This window comes from Nomascus leucogenys, chromosome 25 (genome assembly GCF_006542625.1).
Source record: "Nomascus leucogenys isolate Asia chromosome 25, Asia_NLE_v1, whole genome shotgun sequence".
NCBI classification, from domain to species: domain Eukaryota; kingdom Metazoa; phylum Chordata; class Mammalia; order Primates; family Hylobatidae; genus Nomascus; species Nomascus leucogenys.
This window is the reverse complement of record NC_044405.1, coordinates 11190125-11207873: the sequence shown is the minus strand read 5'-3', so window position 1 is coordinate 11207873 and position 17749 is coordinate 11190125. Positions and strand designations below refer to the sequence as shown.

General features: G+C 42.4%; 2 protein-coding genes across 6 annotated transcripts in view; one reads left to right on the top strand and one right to left on the bottom strand.

The window, feature by feature from the left end:
- The window catches only part of GABPA (GA binding protein transcription factor subunit alpha), a 35128-nt gene extending 32980 nt beyond the window's left edge, over nt 1-2148 (bottom strand). Inside the window, exon 1 of one of the 3 annotated variants that reach the window (XM_003263797.2) lies at nt 2025-2148. The gene's annotated coding sequence lies outside the window, so the exon portion shown is untranslated. Of the gene's footprint in view, nt 1-1516; nt 1875-2024 lie in introns of those variants that run through there. The other 2 variants (XM_003263796.3, XM_030806381.1) reach the window with 2 other exon arrangements.
- Nucleotides 1422-12878, top strand: ATP5PF (ATP synthase peripheral stalk subunit F6). 3 transcript variants are annotated; one of them, XM_003263803.2, is made up of 4 exons: nt 1422-2106; nt 7575-7745; nt 12028-12152; nt 12701-12878. In XM_003263803.2, exons 2-4 carry the CDS (start codon nt 7582-7584, stop codon nt 12736-12738), a joined length of 327 nt encoding a protein of 108 aa, XP_003263851.1. In that variant the 5' UTR covers nt 1422-2106; nt 7575-7581; the 3' UTR covers nt 12739-12878. The 3 variants fall into 3 exon arrangements, with proteins under 3 accessions (XP_003263851.1, XP_003263853.1, XP_030662243.1); XM_003263805.3 differs by having other exon boundaries at nt 1446-2156; XM_030806383.1 differs by having other exon boundaries at nt 1446-2242.
- Nucleotides 12879-17749: the final 4871 nt, after the last annotated feature.

Below are 17749 nucleotides of genomic sequence, written 5' to 3'. Positions count from 1 at the left end.
GGCTAGTGTCTTTTAAAATACAGATACGTGTAACATTCCCTTTTGAAACTACAGATAAATTTGAGAATTGTCCTTCATTGGAGAGCATTATCACAGAGCTTAGAACATTTTTTTCCCAATATATTATAAGTGGAGTGTGGGGGTACCTGCGAGATTAACTGCATATTTTCCTAAGTTATCAAATGCTTTTCAGTGTCTGAGGAAATTAAAAGACATTTTTATTTTCAAAAATAAAGGTAGCAGTTAAGAAAAAGCAAAGCATGCATATCTATGTAATATAAAGAGAGAAAGCACATACAGTGAAAGATCAACAGTTGGGACCCTCAGGTGAAGGGTATCTGGGTGTTCACTGCATGATTTTTTCCCCAATTTTTCTGTAGGTTTGGAGTTTTATATATAAAGAGTTGAGGGAAGGCTAAAGTCAACAGTTTTAATTTAGTACTCGGTCTGATGACTTGCTTCAACCTAACATCTAGCTCATGATTTAATTACTTCATTACTATACATGCCTCATGACAGATGCTCTTGTATACACAATTCAGGTAAAATTGACTTAAGTCCACCCAGCGTCACTGTATGTCTAAAAATAAAGAAGCTTGGAAAGCCTGGATGGAACCCTGAGAGACAGGCTAGTCCCTCAAGCAGTTGCTAAAGAGTTGAGCGGTTTCTTCTTAAGTTCAAGATAACACTACAGAAGAATGTTATCACCGCCTCGTTCTACAATTCGCTCAAGTGAATCCTGCTAACTCTTTGCTCTTCTCACGAGTCAGACCTACTGCTATTAGTGGAAACTACTTACGAAATGAATTTTATTTCTAAATTTCTAATCATCTTGCAATGCAATATTAGGCACTGTTCTCTCGGTCCGCTAACCTGATCAAACTGGGGTCCCTAAATCCAAACACGCACACACAGCGTGTCTTGTAGCACACACAAAAATTTCAAAGTAGACAACCCATGTTATCTCCTTGGTTTACTTCCTCGCTTAAAAACAAAACAAAACAAAACTCAGATGGCTACCATATACGCTGATAAATGATTCTGGTGTAAGTGTGTTGTTCTATAAAGAGAGCGGAATTGAAGTGAGTGAATCGCTGAGTCCGGCGATGAGACAGGGTCTGCATTTTGCTCTTAAAATCTCGGGGGCGTCAGGACCACATCCCAGCTGAGCAGGCTGAGACCGCTGAGGAGTGCGGACGGGCGAGGAGGGGACGAGGAAGGGAGGGAGCGGCGACAGGCGACCCGTCCGGCGCGGGTCCCGACGGTGCCCGGTCCCCCCGGGCTCCAGGCCGCTCGCCCCCCGCCCCTCCCCATCGCTCCCCGCACAGCCTCTCCCGCCCCTCCCCACCCGGCTCCCTCAAGTCTCCACGAACGGAAATGGGAGTCACAGCGCCGGGGACCAGCGGAAACAAAACACAGAGGCGGCCGCGGGGGGGCCCTTGTGGGGGAAAAGGCCCCGGAACGAGGCCGGCCCGCGCGGGCCCGCGCTCCCCCCATCCCCGGCGGCCGCACTCACCCGCTCCGGAATCGGCCCTATCGCCCCCGCCCGCACTCCAGAGCCGGCTGAGAACGGCAGCGGCGCGGGCTCCACGTGCAGCGTCTCTCCGGGTAAGACCTGCAGCTCCCGCGACTAGAAGTGTGAGGCCCCAGGGCCCTTCCCGCGGAATCGGCGCTGAGAAGCCCCAACCCCCCTCCCGCCTCCCAGGCACCTTCGGGTCCAGGACTACAACTCCCAGCAGGGTGCGCAAAACGACCGCCCAAGGCAACGGAGGCTCACGAGGCAAAAGGAAGCACAACGCCCCAATCCGCTTTGTTTTACACAGTCTCACTTTCCCTGCACCATTATACACGTCGATAACCCTAACGAACAGGACGCTGACTCGGAGGGGAGCTTCAACTAGGGGAAAGGCCAGTCAAAGGACGCATGCGTACAGAGCAAGGTTTCAAGGAGGGGAAAAAGAACGGGTCAAATTAGGCGAAGAAAAGATGGCGGAGGCTTTGCCAGGGGACCCGGAAGCACTTACCCTTCACTTCCTCCTCCTGTTTGGCTTCTGTCTCACCTAGACCCGTCCGGTCGCAGACTGTCTCCTAGACGCTTCCTGTCCGGTGAGCGTCGACCGACTGAAACGGCGGCCCATAATGCATTGCGATGGCGGGTAGGCGTGTAGGGGCGGAGCCAGGGCCGGAAGTAGAGCGGTGGTGGTGGCGGCGGAGGCTTTGGCAGCTCGGGACTGAGTGCAAGGTGACTGGGAGGGTAGCTAGATCAGCGTGGCCTCTTGGGACTCCAGTTCTGGGTTTCTTCACGAGGCCTGGGCTGCCTCTCACCTTTACTAGGAGGAGAGAGCAGCTCTGTGTCCTGGGGACCTTCACGGCCTGGCCCTGGGTCACAGCTGACCTCTACGTTTGTAGACCTTGGAGTTTGCCGTAGACCCAGAAATAAGATCGATACCCTCTCTGAGGGCAAATCGGGGCGGCGCGGGGGGCAGGGAGGCCCGGGGGTCTCGGGCCCGCAGCCTGGGTGGGGCAACCCAAGGTCAGGCGCGCGAGAGAGATTTTCGGCCAGGCCTACCCGCCCCGGGCGCACGGGACTGTCTAGGCTACTTAGGCAGAACGTGCACCATAAGAGGGAAAAAATAGTCATAATCTTGTAAGTTTGCATCCCACCTAAAAACGATGGTGCTAACACTTCTTTAGGCGACTTTATGGATTGTTCTTAGGAATATGCACTGAAGAGGCAGGGAACCTACCAATCTTTGGCCGGGCAGTCATCACTATAAATGGGAGAACCATGCTCCCACCCACAACCAGGCCTCTGCTCAGACTAGTGTTTTCTTACTGTTGCCTTCCCCAGTCTTTCTGATCATGTCAGACGCTATCATATGCTCTTGTGGCACCCGATGGTACTGGAATAGAGAATTTATGTCAGGTGGTATTTCACAGCTATTTGTGTAATGACTATCTTCTGCGTTTCAGTGGACAATACGCATTCACTAATCAGTGAAAAAAAATGGAAGGGATTAAAGGAGAAGGAACAAGTTTTGATATGGAATTATGTGTTCGTTTTTTGGATGAGTTCGTAGGACTTACAAGGGAGATGAGAACTGTTGAATACTGTGGATAGATTTGGGGCTCAGGATGAATACTAAAATTAGAAATGCGATTGGGGAATCATAGGCACTTAGATGGTAGGTAATTGAAACAATGAAAGTGGATTTTACCCGTGTTGCAGCAGGAATAACATCTATGCGGTCAGACTTAAAGCAAATTAACTGGGTGAATATGTGCAGCTTAACCTTTCTTAGATACAGTTTTATCATCTGTAAAGCAGGGGTAAGAACACTTTCCTTTAACTCTTTGAGAGTATTGCTGTAAGGGTACAAGGAGAGGATATATATGGAAGTACTTTGACAGTATCTAGGGCTAAGCAAATGTCGGGTGAACTTATTGCTGAATGTTAAGCATGTCCTTAGTTTGCCAGAAGGGAAAGTGGCATTGAATTGCACAATTTTTTTTTTTTGTATGTGTTAAGTTACATTTTGCTGTGTAAATTTGACCAGATACTTCTTTTTTTTTTTGAGACGGAGTCTCGCTCTGTCGCCCAGGCTGGAGTGCAGTGGCACGATCTGGGCTTCTCGGCTCACTGCAAGCTCCACTTTTCAGGTTGACGCCCTTCTCCTGTCTCAGCCTCCGGAGTAGCTGGGACTACAGGTGCCCGCCACCACGCCTGGCTAATTTTTTGTATTTTTCAGTAGAGACAGGGTTTCACCATGTTAGCCAGGATGGTCTCGATCTCCTGACCTCGTGATCCGCCCGCTTCAGCCTCCCAAGTGCTAGGATTACAAGCGTGAGCCACCGCGCCCGACCACTTTGACCACATACTTCTAATCCTCAGTTTCTGTGTGTTTAAACATAGGAATGATAATAAGTGGCACATAACCTTCTGAGGTCATTTGTTGTTTGATTGTAGCCTTTTCTCAAGTATTTTTCCCTGATGGGGTATAAAAGTGATATGTTATGAATTCTTTAATTTCTTCAAATAGTTTGCTTTCATTGTCAGGTGAAGCATATTTTGTTGATTGCATTGATTGTAGGATTTCTTTTTTTTTTTTTTTTTTTTTTTTTTGAGACATAGTTTAGCACTTGTTGCCCAGGCTGGAGGAGTGCAGTGGTGCGATCTCAGCTCACCGCAACCTCCGCCTCCTGGGTTCAAGGAATCTCCTGCCTCAGCCTCCTGAGTAGCTGGGATTACAGGCATGTGCCACCACTCCTGGCTAATTTTGTATTTTTGGTAGAGACAGGGTTTCTCCATGTTGGTCAGGCTGATCTTGAACTCCCTACCTCAGGTGATCCACCCACCTTGGCCTCCCAAAGTGCTGGGATTACAACAAAGTGCTGGGATTACAGGCGTGAGCCATCGCGCCCGGCCTGATTGTAGGATTTCTTTCTTTCTTTCTTTCTTTTTTTTTTTTTTCTTTTGAGACAGGGTTTCACTCTGTAACACAGGCTGGAATGCAGTGGTGCAGTCACAGCTCACTGCAGCTTCTACCTCCCAAGCTCAAGTGATCCTCCTCCGGCCTCAGCCTCCCAAGTGCCTGGGACTACAGGCACCCACCACCGCACTTGGCTATTTTTTTTTTTTTTTCTGTAGAGACGGGGTCATACTATGTTGCCCAAGCTGGTCTTGAATTCCTGGGCTCAAGTGATCCTCCTGCCTTGTTCTTCCAAAGTGCTGGGATTACAGGCATGAGCCACTGCACCTGGCTCATTGTAGATTTCTTTTGATAATTTTTACATGCCATTCCAGAGTTTGTCAACCTTGGCATTACTGGCATTTTGACCAGATAATTCTTGGGGGTGGGAGGGCTGTTATTGTCGTCATAGAGTGTTTGGCAGCATTCCTGGCTTTGTACTCATGATAAGCCAGTAACACTCAGCTTGGTGAGAACAACCAAAAATGTCTAAAGATGTAGCCAGATGTCTCCTTGGAGAGAAAAATCTCACCTCTTCCCCCACCCCCAACCCTATTTTGAGAACTATTGTGCTGCTGTACAGCTTTCTAGCCAGTGCTGCTCACACTCTCAGTGGTAAAGGGCCATTCTCACACCCACTCTTGTGGACACTTTTGAATACAGTGAAAATGAATTACAAAAGAAATGAAATTTAAAAAACAAAACAATGAAGTCACTTAAAATACAAGCTCTAATTTTTTAGAAACAGGTTCTCTCCATGTTTCCCAGGCTGGTCTTGAACTCCTGAGTTCAAACAATCCTCCCCCTCCTTGGCCTCCCAAAGTGCTGGGATTACAGGCATGAGCCACTTCGCCTGGCCTTTAAATACTTATATCTAATTTCTGTATTACTTTAGACCAATAACATAGTTTGTATACTTCCACTAGTCCTATTATAACTTAGTAGAAGTCCAGTGTCAATGTGATGATGACAGTATTGTTACTAGGAAATTTGGGGAGGGCATGGGAAACATGTTAGCATATCAGGTTTTCACTTGAAGATTCAGAAATTTTACCAGCCAGGGCAATATGGCAAGACCTCGTCCCTACAAAAAAATAAAAGTAAAAATTAGCCTGGTGTGATGGCACGCAACTGTGCTCCCATCTACTTGGGAGGCTAAGGTGGGAGGATTGCATGAGTCCAGGAGGCAGAGGCTGTAGTGAGCTGTGTTCATCCTGGGCAACAGAGTGAGACCCTATCTGAAAAAAAAAAAGATTCAGAAATTTTACCAGGCTGTGGTGAATTGTGAGCCTTTTGTCACCATTCCAATATGGGGTTTGGCAAGCCCTGTCAGTTTATCAACTCGGCCTTAATCTGAGAAAAATGTATTCTTCTACTAATTATTTATGGTCTCTTTTAATCCTTTTCTTTTTTTTCTTTTTGAGACAGTCTTGCTCTGTCATCCAGGCTGGAGTGCAATGGTGTGATCCGGGCTCACTGCAGCCTCCGCCTCCTGAGTTCAAGTGATTCTCCTGCCTCAGCCTCCCAAATAACTGGGATTACAGGCATGCGCTAGCACGCCTGATTTATTTTTGTATCTTTAGTGGAGACGGGGTTTCACCATTTTGGGCAGGCTGATCCTCAAGTGATCCACCTGCCTCAGCCTCCTGAAGTGCTGGGATTACACAGATGAGCCACCGTGCCTGGCCCTCTTTATTCCTTTTCTTCTAGAATTCCTGTTTGTACCTATTTGTTGTAATTTGGATTGTTTTTTGCATTTGATCTTTAAATCACTAAAGTAAATCTCAACAGGGATTGTCCTCTACTGAAATGTTTTAGTTAGAAAGTAATATATTTTAGCTTAAGGAAATCTAGGGATTTGAAAGTCTTTAAGTCCTTTTTTTTTTTTGCGAGACGGAGTCTTGCTCTTGTTGCCCAGGCTGGAGTGCAATGGCACGATCTCGGCTCACTGCATCCTCTGCCTCCTGGGTTCCAGCGATTCTCCTGCCTCAGCCTCCTGAGTAGCTGGGATTACAGGCATGCGCCACCACGCCCAGCTAATTTTTGTATTTTTAGTAGAGACAGGGTTTCTCTTTGTTGGTCAGGCTGGTCTCAAACTCCCAACCTCAGGTGATCCACCAGCCTCGGCCTCCCAAAGTGCTGGAATTACAGGCGTGAGCCACTGCACCCAGCCATAAGTCCTTATTTTTAAAATTCAGACTTCCATCTCCTTCACCAATTTATTTCACTGATAAAGTCGGACTGCCGGATCCTCCCCACTGTCATGCACAGCTCATTTGGACTGGCTGCTGTTTTTCTTTGCTGGTTCTTCTGGACTTTGATTTAGTTGTTACGGTATTCTTAAATGGCTGGAATCCTGTTGTAACAGGCAGAGCAGTTTCTCCCTCTATGGGCCTGTGAAGTACACATTTTCAGGTTATCATGCCTGGCTGAGGCATGGGAAACCTTGTACATTAGTTTGGGGGCCAGTGTGCTTTTCCTGTTAGGAGTGGACAGTGTTGGAACAGTCTACCTCTACTGTTTTCTCTTGATCTCCTAAGTTCAAGGGAGAAGAAATACCTTACCTCACATTTTGTGCTCTAACCGTGATGAAGCTTCAGGCCTGAGTTTCTGACTGTTCCATTATCCCAGGGCCTTGGGCCGGGCGCGGTGGCTCACGCTTGTAATCCCAGCACTTTGGGAGGCCAAGGCGGGCGGATCACGAGGTCAGGAGATCGAGACCACAGTGAAACCCCGTCTCTACTAAAAATACAAAAAAATTAGCCGGGCGTGGTGGCGGGCGCCTGTAGTCCCAGCTACTCGGAGAGGCTGAGGCAGGAGAATGGCGTGAACCCGGGAGGCAGAGCTTGCAGTGAGCCGAGATCGCGCCACTGCACTCCAGCCTGGGTGACAGAGCGAGACTCCTTCTCAAAAAAAAAAAAAAAAAAACCTAAAAAACTTGCAATGGGGAATAAGGAGGAGAAGGGAACTGTGGTCAGGTATAGACTGAGATCCGATATGATCTAATTCTGTAGCAATTAGTAGAATTCGATTCTCATGATATATGTAGAGGTGATTTATAATAAGTATGTTAATAACATTTCTGATGCTTGTTTTCTGTAACAGAATCATCATGATTCTTCAGAGGCTCTTCAGGTTCTCCTCTGTCATTCGGTCAGCAGTCTCAGTCCATTTGCGAAGAAACATTGGTGTTACAGCAGTGGCATTTAATAAGGAACTTGATCCTATACAGAAACTCTTTGTGGACAAGATTAGAGAATACAAATCTAAGCGACAGTAAGTGAATAAATAACTACAGTGTAAATATAAATATTCAAAGTATGTAAGTTCCAAGGTGGTAATAAAAAATGACTTGGTATTTGAAAGTATTAGACCTTCACTGAGCTCGTCTCTGACATAGAGGTTCATTAGGTGCCCTCAAAAAAGAAGATAAGGATCTTGATTTTTTTAAGTCATAAACTGTATCTTCTTTATATGAGTTACAAGGGAAAATCCTACTAAATTTATTGCTGTTTAAAATATATCCTTACTGTCATGTCACGTATTATAAACCACATCAATTTATAGAAATACATAGGGTCTTGGAAATCATTTAGCAACTAAGTTTGAAAAAAGTAACTCCCTTAGACATTGATTAGCCGAAGATCATAAAACTAATTGGGGAAAAATGTATTATCAAAGTATATTTTAGCTTCAATTTGGTGGCCTTTCTGTGACATTGTAATTTGGGGAAATGTATAAACACAGCTCTTTTTTTTTAAAGGCTATTTCCATAGTTTTAGATCTCTGAGAATGTATATTAGAGGACAAAAGACTCTGAAATGACATAATATAAGTCCAAGAAAAACAACTGTAGAACCATAGTTTTGGAAAGGAATGACCACCTTAGCCGTCATCAGGTCCAAAGCCCAAATCTTAGGAAAAGTGAGGTACATCAATTCATAGTTCCATTTTCTTTCATATAGTTCTCTACTGTGTGTAAAGCACTTGGCTACTAACTGTGATGGGCCACAGGGCATTTTTACAATATTCTTAAAGTCTGATAGGAGTAGAAAGCTTGTAAGCAAATAAATACAATATAAGGTAAAATGAGTTAGGTGCTAAGATAGGGAAAAGCGTGCTTGGGGAGTTCATAGGAAAGAATACTCCTTTCCAGCTAGAGGCATTTTAGAGGCTTCTTGGAAGGCAGTGTTTGGGTATTCATCCCTCTTGAGAATCTCATGGACAACTGTGGATCATCTTCCCAGTTTAAAGAAAAAAACGTGAAGAATTTACTCACATGATTTTCCTTATAGCATGAAATAGTTCTCAAACCCACAGGAGGCCTTCAGTAGACCTGTACACCCAGGGATTTACTCTAGGTTTTAAAGATCAGTGTATGAAGGTTGGACAGATAAATGAGGGTAAGAGGAGAGTATCTTTTAGGAGGAAAGAATGGTGTGAACTAAGGCATGAAAATGCCTTAGTTTGTGCTAGAAAGCACAAAATATATTTGGTGAATGGTATAATTTTGTTTCCCTGGAGTATAGGGTATATGAAGAGTATAAGGATGGTATGGGGTTAGAATGAGGGATTATGGAAGGCCTTGATTGTAGACTGAGCAAGTAAGATATGTGGTAGGTATTTGTGAGAAATTATAGCTTTTTGAACATGACTGTGGGAATGGAAGAAGATTACTCTGAATTAGGTGGATAATTTTAACCAAGGTATTGGAAGGATTGAAATGAGAAGAGCGCAAAGACAGACATGTTAGCAAAATGTAACCTAAGCATTAGTTGATGAGAACCTTGACTTTATAGCAGTGGTAATGTAAAAGTGACAGAGTCAAGACATTGAAACACTGATGACTGGTTTTGGTGAGCTGCTGGAGAGGAAGAAGAGGGAACAATAAAAGAAAACTGACTTGTGAGGCGAGGTAACTAACAAAAGTGTTACCATTGCCAAAACTGAGGAGGAGAAATAGCGAAGGGATTAAAATGTAGTAAGTTACTCTGTGCTTTGTAGACATGGTAATGAAACTCTGACAACAACCCTATAGATGTTACCCCAATTTTATATATGAGAAAACTAAGGCTGAAAGTTAGAATTTGCCAAAAATCATACTGTTAAGTAACCAGATGTGCAGGACTCGTCAGGGAATTTTGAGTGTCTTCTGTCCAAATGTGGTGTTATATTATAGTATTGATGCTGTTTGCATCATTTTAACTGTCTTTAAAAGCCTATCTAGTAAGAAGTGAATTCTTAGGTGTACCCTATATCTAAGGAGTCTTGTTTGTGGGTCATTCATTCATTTGTGCAAACAAACACATGGAGAGTTCTGAGAGTAGACCCTGGGCTGGCATCCAGCACTGCCACTAATTAGCTCTATAACCTTGGGCAGGTTTAACTTCTGTAGGACAGTTTTCTCCTCCATAAAATGGGGATGATGATAGTACTTACCCATTTCATAGGATATTATAAAAATTAAATGATTCAATACATGAGCATGCCTAGTATTTGCTAGTGAAATGAACAAGTATCTTCTGAGTGAGTGCTTTGTCCTAGGCATCATGTGAGAGCCTAGGAATATAGTAATAAACAAGATAAGCAGCAAGACTTACATTCAGTTGAGGAGGCAGATGATTTCTGGCCTCTTTTTATCACAAGAGTGCATATTAAAGTTAAAATAGCCATCATCCATCAGTAACTAGTATTAGGGTATCTAGTTGAAGGATCTGTTTAGAACCGCAGTGTCCATTTTGGTTGCCATATCCATGAGACTAGTCAAATTCTAATTACAATTAAGTGTATATATAAATTCAGTTCCTCATTTTCTCATTCATGTTAGCTATATTTCTAGTGCTCAATAGCCAGATATGGCTAGTGGCTACCACATTGGACAGCACAGACAGAGAGCATTTCTAACATCACAAAAAGGTCTATTGGACAGTGTTAATCTAAAAGAAAATTGGGTCTCTAACAAGAAACATTGTTAACAAGTTCTTAAATTGGAGCCACCTATGTATTTTTTGTGCACCTTCTTTAACTTAAATAAGACTCTATACTTTGATCATAGGCATGTGTAAAAATGTTACTACCCTTGAAGGAATTTTCATGTGTACATTTTTTTACATTTAGAATATTGTTCATTGCTAGGTAGGCAGTAGTGTTTATGACAAAAACAGAAGAATTTCTTCAAAGAATTAATTAGACCCAATTGGCCCTGCCACTGGTCCATAATGCTATATTTATTTTCCCAAAATGCACAAGTCTAATTTTGTCATTTTATTGCTTGACAAATAAAATACAAAGTCCCAGGCTTAACATTCCAGGCCTCCCATGATCTGGGGTCTGCTGTTTTTTTCATCTAGATTCCTTAGCATTCCCCACATATAGCCAATCCTTTACCACCTCTGTGTCTTTGCTTTTTCCATCTTAGAAGGTCTCAAAATAAACCCTGGCCCCAGATGCCTGATGTTTCTCAAATGCCACCTTTTTAAAATGAAATTTTCCCTGATTAGCTTAGCAAAAGTGATCTCTTCCTCAACTTAAATAGCTTTTTGTTAAACCATGTCTTTGAAGCTCATCACATCACTCCTTTACAGCATAAATGTTTGTAAACATGTAATTTTTTTCTTCCAAATTGCAAAATCTCTGAGGGTAGGAAATAATTTGCTTCTTTAATAGGACCCCTATTGTAGAAACTTAAAAGTCTAAGGTCTTTAAAAGCCATTTAGTGATGGCTGACTTAAAGCAGATGATAATAGTAGATAATAATTGAGTACTCACTGTGTGCCAGGCACTGTGCTTAGAGGTACGTGTACATTTACGCCCTTGTTTGGTAGAACCTTCATATTTAGTTGTGGAAACTAAAATTTAGAGTGCTTTATGCCTTACTCAGGTTTACGCAGTTGCTGAATAGTTGAACTTACACTCAAACAGGACCAGTCTTTGACTCCAGAGCCTGTAGACTTAACAATACACCTTATTGCAACTTAGACCCTGAGAAATTCTGACAGTGAGTGTCCGTGATTCTGAGAAACCTTGAATGTTAGAGATTGGTTTGAGGATACCTCATTTATGTGAAACCTCATCGTAATAAAATATTTTGAATTGAAATTGAAGTGGAAATACTTATTTTCTTTCTGAAGTCTTTTCTTTGACTACATGAATGCTTTAAAAAGGTCTATTGGCTGGGTGTGGTGGCTCATGCCTGTAATCCCAGCACTTTGGGAGGCCAAGGCGGGCGGATCATGAGGTCAGGAGATCGAGACCATCCTGGTCAACATGGTGAAACCCCCTCTCTACTAAAAATATAAAAATTAGCTGGGCGTGGTGGTGTGTGCCTGTAATCCCAGTTACTTGGGAGCCTGAGACAGGAGAATCGCTTGAACCAGGGAGTCGGAGGTTGCAGTGAGCCAAGATCATGCCACTGCACTCCAGCCTGGCGACCGAGCAAGACTCCGTCTCAAAAAAGAAAAAAAAAAAAAGATCTATTGAAATGTGGTGGTGAAAAGTAATTTTGTTTTTGTAAGCTTGTACATAAAATTAATTTTTGTTTGCTCATTTACTTTAACAGGACATCTGGAGGACCTGTTGATGCTGGTCCAGAATATCAGCAAGATGTGGAGAGGGAGCTTTTTAAGCTCAAGCAAATGTTTGGTAAAGCAGACATGAATACATTTCCCACCTTCAAATTTGAAGGTACGTCTTGTAAATTACAGATTCATTCTTGTGGGGGATAAGTGAAGAATATTTACACTTACCTGGATTTTTAGAGAATTGAATGACAGTGTTGACATGTGAATTTATTAGGACCATGACGTGTGCCTGAGAAGCTGCCGGCTAAACGTTTGCTGTTAGAACAAGAGCAGTATAGGAGATCACATAACATAGTGATTAAATGGTGGGGATCTGAAATCGAACTGCCTGATCTTGAATCCTGACAATCACTTTCAGCTGTGTAATCTTGAGTAATTAACTGGTGCATGTTTCCTCATCTGACATTTGGGGAGAATTATAGTATCTTCCACATACGTAGTTAAATGACATAATATATGCAAAGTCAATTAATGGAATGTGTGGCTCATAGAAAGTGTTGCATAAATGTTTAGCTATATTTCTATGTAAATGATTACAAACAGTATTTACTAAAAAAGTCAGAAGATTGATGAGTTAAATCTTGAGCATTCTACATAATCCATTTTATTGCAATTTGGCTAAGCTTGACCCTTTTTTCCCCCTCTTCTTAGATCCCAAATTTGAAGTCCTCGAAAAACCCCAGGCCTGAAGAAATAAAGTAAAATTAATCTGGTAATTTGTCACGGGTTAGTTGTACAACTAGTTAGAAGTTTCAGAATAAACATGCATTTCATAACTGTCAAATGTTCTTTTAATTCTGAGTCCAAATAAATTATTTGATGATGTTGAGTGTGTTCTTGATGAATTGAGTTCTGTGTGTTAGAGTTGTTTTTAGATCCTTTCATTTGGTTATAATAAAGCAGATGGAGACCTTGGATAAATTGGACACAACTTACCCATAACCCTGCTTGTTGTGGAGGGATGTTACCCTTCCTTTAGAATGTGAAGAAATGGTTTATAAATTCTTTGTCATAACTTTCTCAGAAACCTGAGTGTAATTTTTTATATGTCCTGGAACATCTATTGTGTTTAACTTTGATCTCCTCAAATGTTAAATAATTTTTCTCCCAGTAACCCAGGTCCCTCATCTTTGCTTGCAGATCACAGAGTCTGTTACAATTCTGTTCAGATTGATGAGGGAAAGGTAGGGATGAAGGAGGTTCTATAAAGGAACTTACTTTAAAAGAGTAAACTTTATGGTGTCGTTTTGTCCTAATAAGAAGAGTTCTAGCAGATACATTCTAGATAAGTGGCATATCAGACATGGTCAAAATTTTAGTGACTATAACTGGCTCTCAAGGAAGTTATTTTAAAAAATATTTTAATGGTCAAAATCAGGCTTACAAAAAAGTAAATTTTAAAGGAAAAACAGCCATGTCTTGTTAGTATTTGACAATATGTCTGATATGTGTTAATAAATATAGGTCTTTAATAGATCTTTAAGATTTTCTGTAAAAGTGTAAAAGTGTGAAGCCAACAGTGTTCTTTTTTGTTTTTGGAGATGGAATCTCGCTCCGTTGCCCAGGTTCAAGCAATTCTCCTGCCTCAGCCCCCTGGGTAGCTGGGATTACAGGTGTGTGCCACCATGCCCGCCTAATTTTTGTATTTTTAGTAGAGACAAGGTTTCACCATGTTGGCCAGACTAGTCTCAAACTCCTAACCTCAGGTCATCCACCTGCCTCAGCCTCCCAAAGTGTTGGGATTACAGGCTTCAGCCACTGCGCCTGGGCCAAAGGGAATAGATTTTTATTATGGCATACTGTAGCTGAAGGCAAAACCTGCTAGGGAATACCTTTCTGAAAGATCTACAAATATTTCCTAATGACATAGATATGATTAATATGATGTGTAGAGACGGAATTGGGGAGGGCAGTACAGTAGGAAGAAACAGCCCACTTTTCTTCAAATGTGGCTAAGCAGTGACAGAACAATTGAACTACTTTTATTTAAATAATTGCAGGCTTTGGAACAGAGAATCGGGTGTCTAATTAGGGCAGTATCTAAAGGTAATCGAGGAAGTCTAGTTGTCCCAGGGTCTTCCTATAACCTCCCCTGAGACAGCTCTCCTCCACCCACCTGTGGCTGCAAAGCCGTCTTGTGTCAGCTGGAACTGCCAGTCAGTAGGGAACAAACTGACCTTTTCTGCATATGCTTCCTCTCCCTGTCTCTTTACCTCCTTCTTCATTCAAAGTTTAGTTGAATTTTACCTTTTATCAGCTAACACATATTTATCCCATAACACATTTTTTACTTGTCTCACAACTGGAATTGCCTGAATGTCCCAGTCTCTTTGTTCATTATCGAAACAGTGTTCTGTTTGACTGTAAGAAGCATCCTATTCTCGTGCCCTATATTACAGGGCTGTGCATTTACATTTAAATTTTGGTCAGGCAAGCACTCTCTGTTTTCCAACTGAACCTCTCGTGGTGCTGTGAGTCACAGATCTTAACCAAAGCTTTGTCTTCCTCAGAGCCCCTTCCTCTTTTTGGCTAGGCTGCTCCAACCCTGCAAACGCTGGCCTTTGTGCAGCACTTCAGCCTGCCAGGCGACTCCTTGTCCTGCACTTAACCATTCAGAACCACCTTATGTGATTATGACAAATGATCTCAGCCTTGTGGTTATTTAAAATGGCTATTTTACCCCTTGCCTGCTGTCATGAAGAATTGTGTTTCCCCAAAATTCATACTTTGATTGAATTGAAGCCCAGCCTCCAATACCTCATAATGTGACTTTGGAGATAGGGAGTTTAAGTTAAGATGAGACCTTTAGGATAGGTCTTAGTCCTATCTGACTGGTGTCCTTATACGAAGAGGAAATTTGAGTTGAGGAGAGGTAAGGGGAACTAGAAAGGGACATGTGTCTGTTACTTACATAGCACTACCTTTAATAGTAACCCAAGAAGGCTAGGCAATTTTTACTTATTTAACATTTAGTATGGGCTTTTTTGTTTGTTTTTTACTGTTTCTCTGATTGTTGCTGCTCCTGGTGTAGTAGTAGCCTTCCAAATGCTAGCTCTCTAGTAAGGTGCATGTATGAGTTCTTGCGGGGCCCTGTGGTTGAGGAGGTCTTCCCAGTCATACAGATTCCATTCCCTTAAATGGCAGGTTCATGCCAACTCCCTTCCAAACTCCCCTTAGCTCCCACTGGAATGGTAAGTACACACTGTTTCCAATGTTTGCTCTGGTGAGACACTGGCAAGAAGGCTGAACGCCAACTACTTGTGATGATGCCTACTGGACCCACAGGACACTCATGTCCTTGACCTAAGAAATCTTGGGAAAACAGGTATATTTCACCATCGTCCCCTACTTCGCTCTTTTTTTTTTTTTTTTTTTTTTTTTTTTTTGAGACGGAGGCTTGCTCTGTTGCCCAGGCTGGAGTGCAGTGGCACCATCTCGGCTCACTACAAGCTCTGCCTCCCGGGTTCACGCCATTCTCCTGCTTCAGCCTCCCGAGTAGCTGGGACTACAGGCACCCGCCACCATGCCCAGCTAATTTTTTTCACTCTCCTTTTTTTTAAGAGATGGGCTTTTGTTCTGTTGCCCAGGCAGTGGCTTGGTCATAGCTTACTGTAGCCTTGAACTCCTGGGCTTAAGCAATCCTCCCAGTTCAGCCTCTAGAGTAGCTACAGGCTACAGGCACACACTACCACGCCTGGCCCTCCCCATCTTCTTGATATTTTTTTCCAGCTCCCTTTCCACCGGCTCAAATAGCTCCTATTTCCTTGGCAGGTGCCTTCGGTTTTTGCAAGTGATCTCTTAAAACATTCTCTTTACTTCCTTTGGGGGTGACTTGGGGGAATAGTACTCCTTATGACTTTGGCAAACTCATTCTCTGTCTCTTTCTGTCCCCTCGTTCCTTCCCATCCCAAATCCATCCATACACACTTCAGCTTATATGGACTGTGTGATGAGGTGAAGGGTAAAGAGTAGTGGTGGACTGGAGTAATTATTTCAGGGTGGCTGTCTCTTCATCAACAGTGAAGGGGTATTTATACCCAATGTATTTTTTCTTTTCTTTTCTTTTTTTTTCTTTTCTTTTCTTGAAACAAGGTGTCACTCTTTTGCCCAGGCTAGAGTTGCAGTGGTGTGATCACAGCTCACTGCAGCCTCAACCTCCTGGGCTCAAGTGATCCTCCTGTCTCAGCCTCCCGAGTAGCTGGGACTACAAGTGCATGTCACCACACCCAGCTAGTTTTTCAGTTTTTTTGAGACAGTCCCACTGTGTTGCCCATGCTGTTCTCGAACTTCTAGATTCAAATGATCCTCCCACCTCAGCCTCCCAAAGTGCTGGAATTACAGGTGTGAGCCACTGCGTCCAGCCTTCATTTTCCCTAGAAAGTGAGATACTTGTTTCTAGTCTTTGGGCAACAGAGAAAGTCCCAGTTAACATCCTGTTACATGAATATAGCTTCTTTGTAAAACTTTTATTCATTCTCCTTGGTGTATGTTATCCTAAAATTTAGAAAATGTTTCTTAACCTACAGTAACTTCAATTCAGCAGTAGTTAAATTCCATAGTAAATATTTGGAAAGAAAGTTTGAGAATGAAACATTAAGAAGTGGGCTGGGCACAGTGGCTCACGCCTGTAATCCCAGCACTTTGGGAGGCCGAGGTAGGCAGATCACTGAGGTCGAGAGTTCAAGATCAGCCTGGCCAACATGGTGAAACCCTGTCTCTACTAAAAATACAAAAATTAGCCAGGCATGTTGGCTGGTGCCGGCAATCCCAGCTACTCAGGAGGCTGAGGCACAAGACTTGCGTGAACCCAGGAGGCTGCAGTGAACCAAGTTTGCGCCACTGCACTCCAGCCTGGGTGACAGAGTGAGACTGTATCTTAAAAAAAAAGCATAAGCAACTTGAGGACTCCAACTATAGCTCTTGGTAAATCTCTATTTTTATACCATCTTTAAGAAACTTTATAAATAGCACACTTGAAGTTGAAAATAAAGGATCATGAAATGGAGCTTTGAAACACCCTGCTTTCCGTCTCAAAGAAGGTAAACAGGTCCTTTGTTGACACACACTTCACTTGTTTTGAGAGCATTTTCTTGGTAGAAAGTAAAAAGACATTTTACACTCTAGTTTGTCCTAATGAGTACATTTTTTCAAACCTGGTCAAGTAAAAACTTGGCATATATTGAAAAGTAACAAATATTGAAAGTATCACAAATGAAAGCTTTTAGTTTACCTTGAATTTTTTAGCCAGTTGTTAACACTAAAAGTGTTCCAGAAAGAGAAAACAAAAGATGAAAAATTAAATTTTAAAATTTGAAAGTTGGAAAAATATTTGAAGAGCTTCTTAAGAACTGTGTGGAAATTCATGTCTAATTGCTAAAAGACTGGTATGAGAAAAATAGTTTCCATCCAGCCTTCATTCATGGAACAACTTTGTAACTTCACATATTAGATAACTATTATAATTACATATCTCAGAATACAATCATTTATTAATATTTGAACTAAATTTATGGGGAAATTTTATAAATACTAAATTTGCTCATTGACAAGTGTTCCTTTGATTTTTAAAAATTCATTTATCACTTATTAAATGCCAACCACATGTTAGATGCTGTTAAATTCTTTGGGTCTTATAAAGTTGTGTAAAACATGGTTCTTTTCTCAAAATGCTTCCAGATTTGGTAGGGGTGTCAAACATGT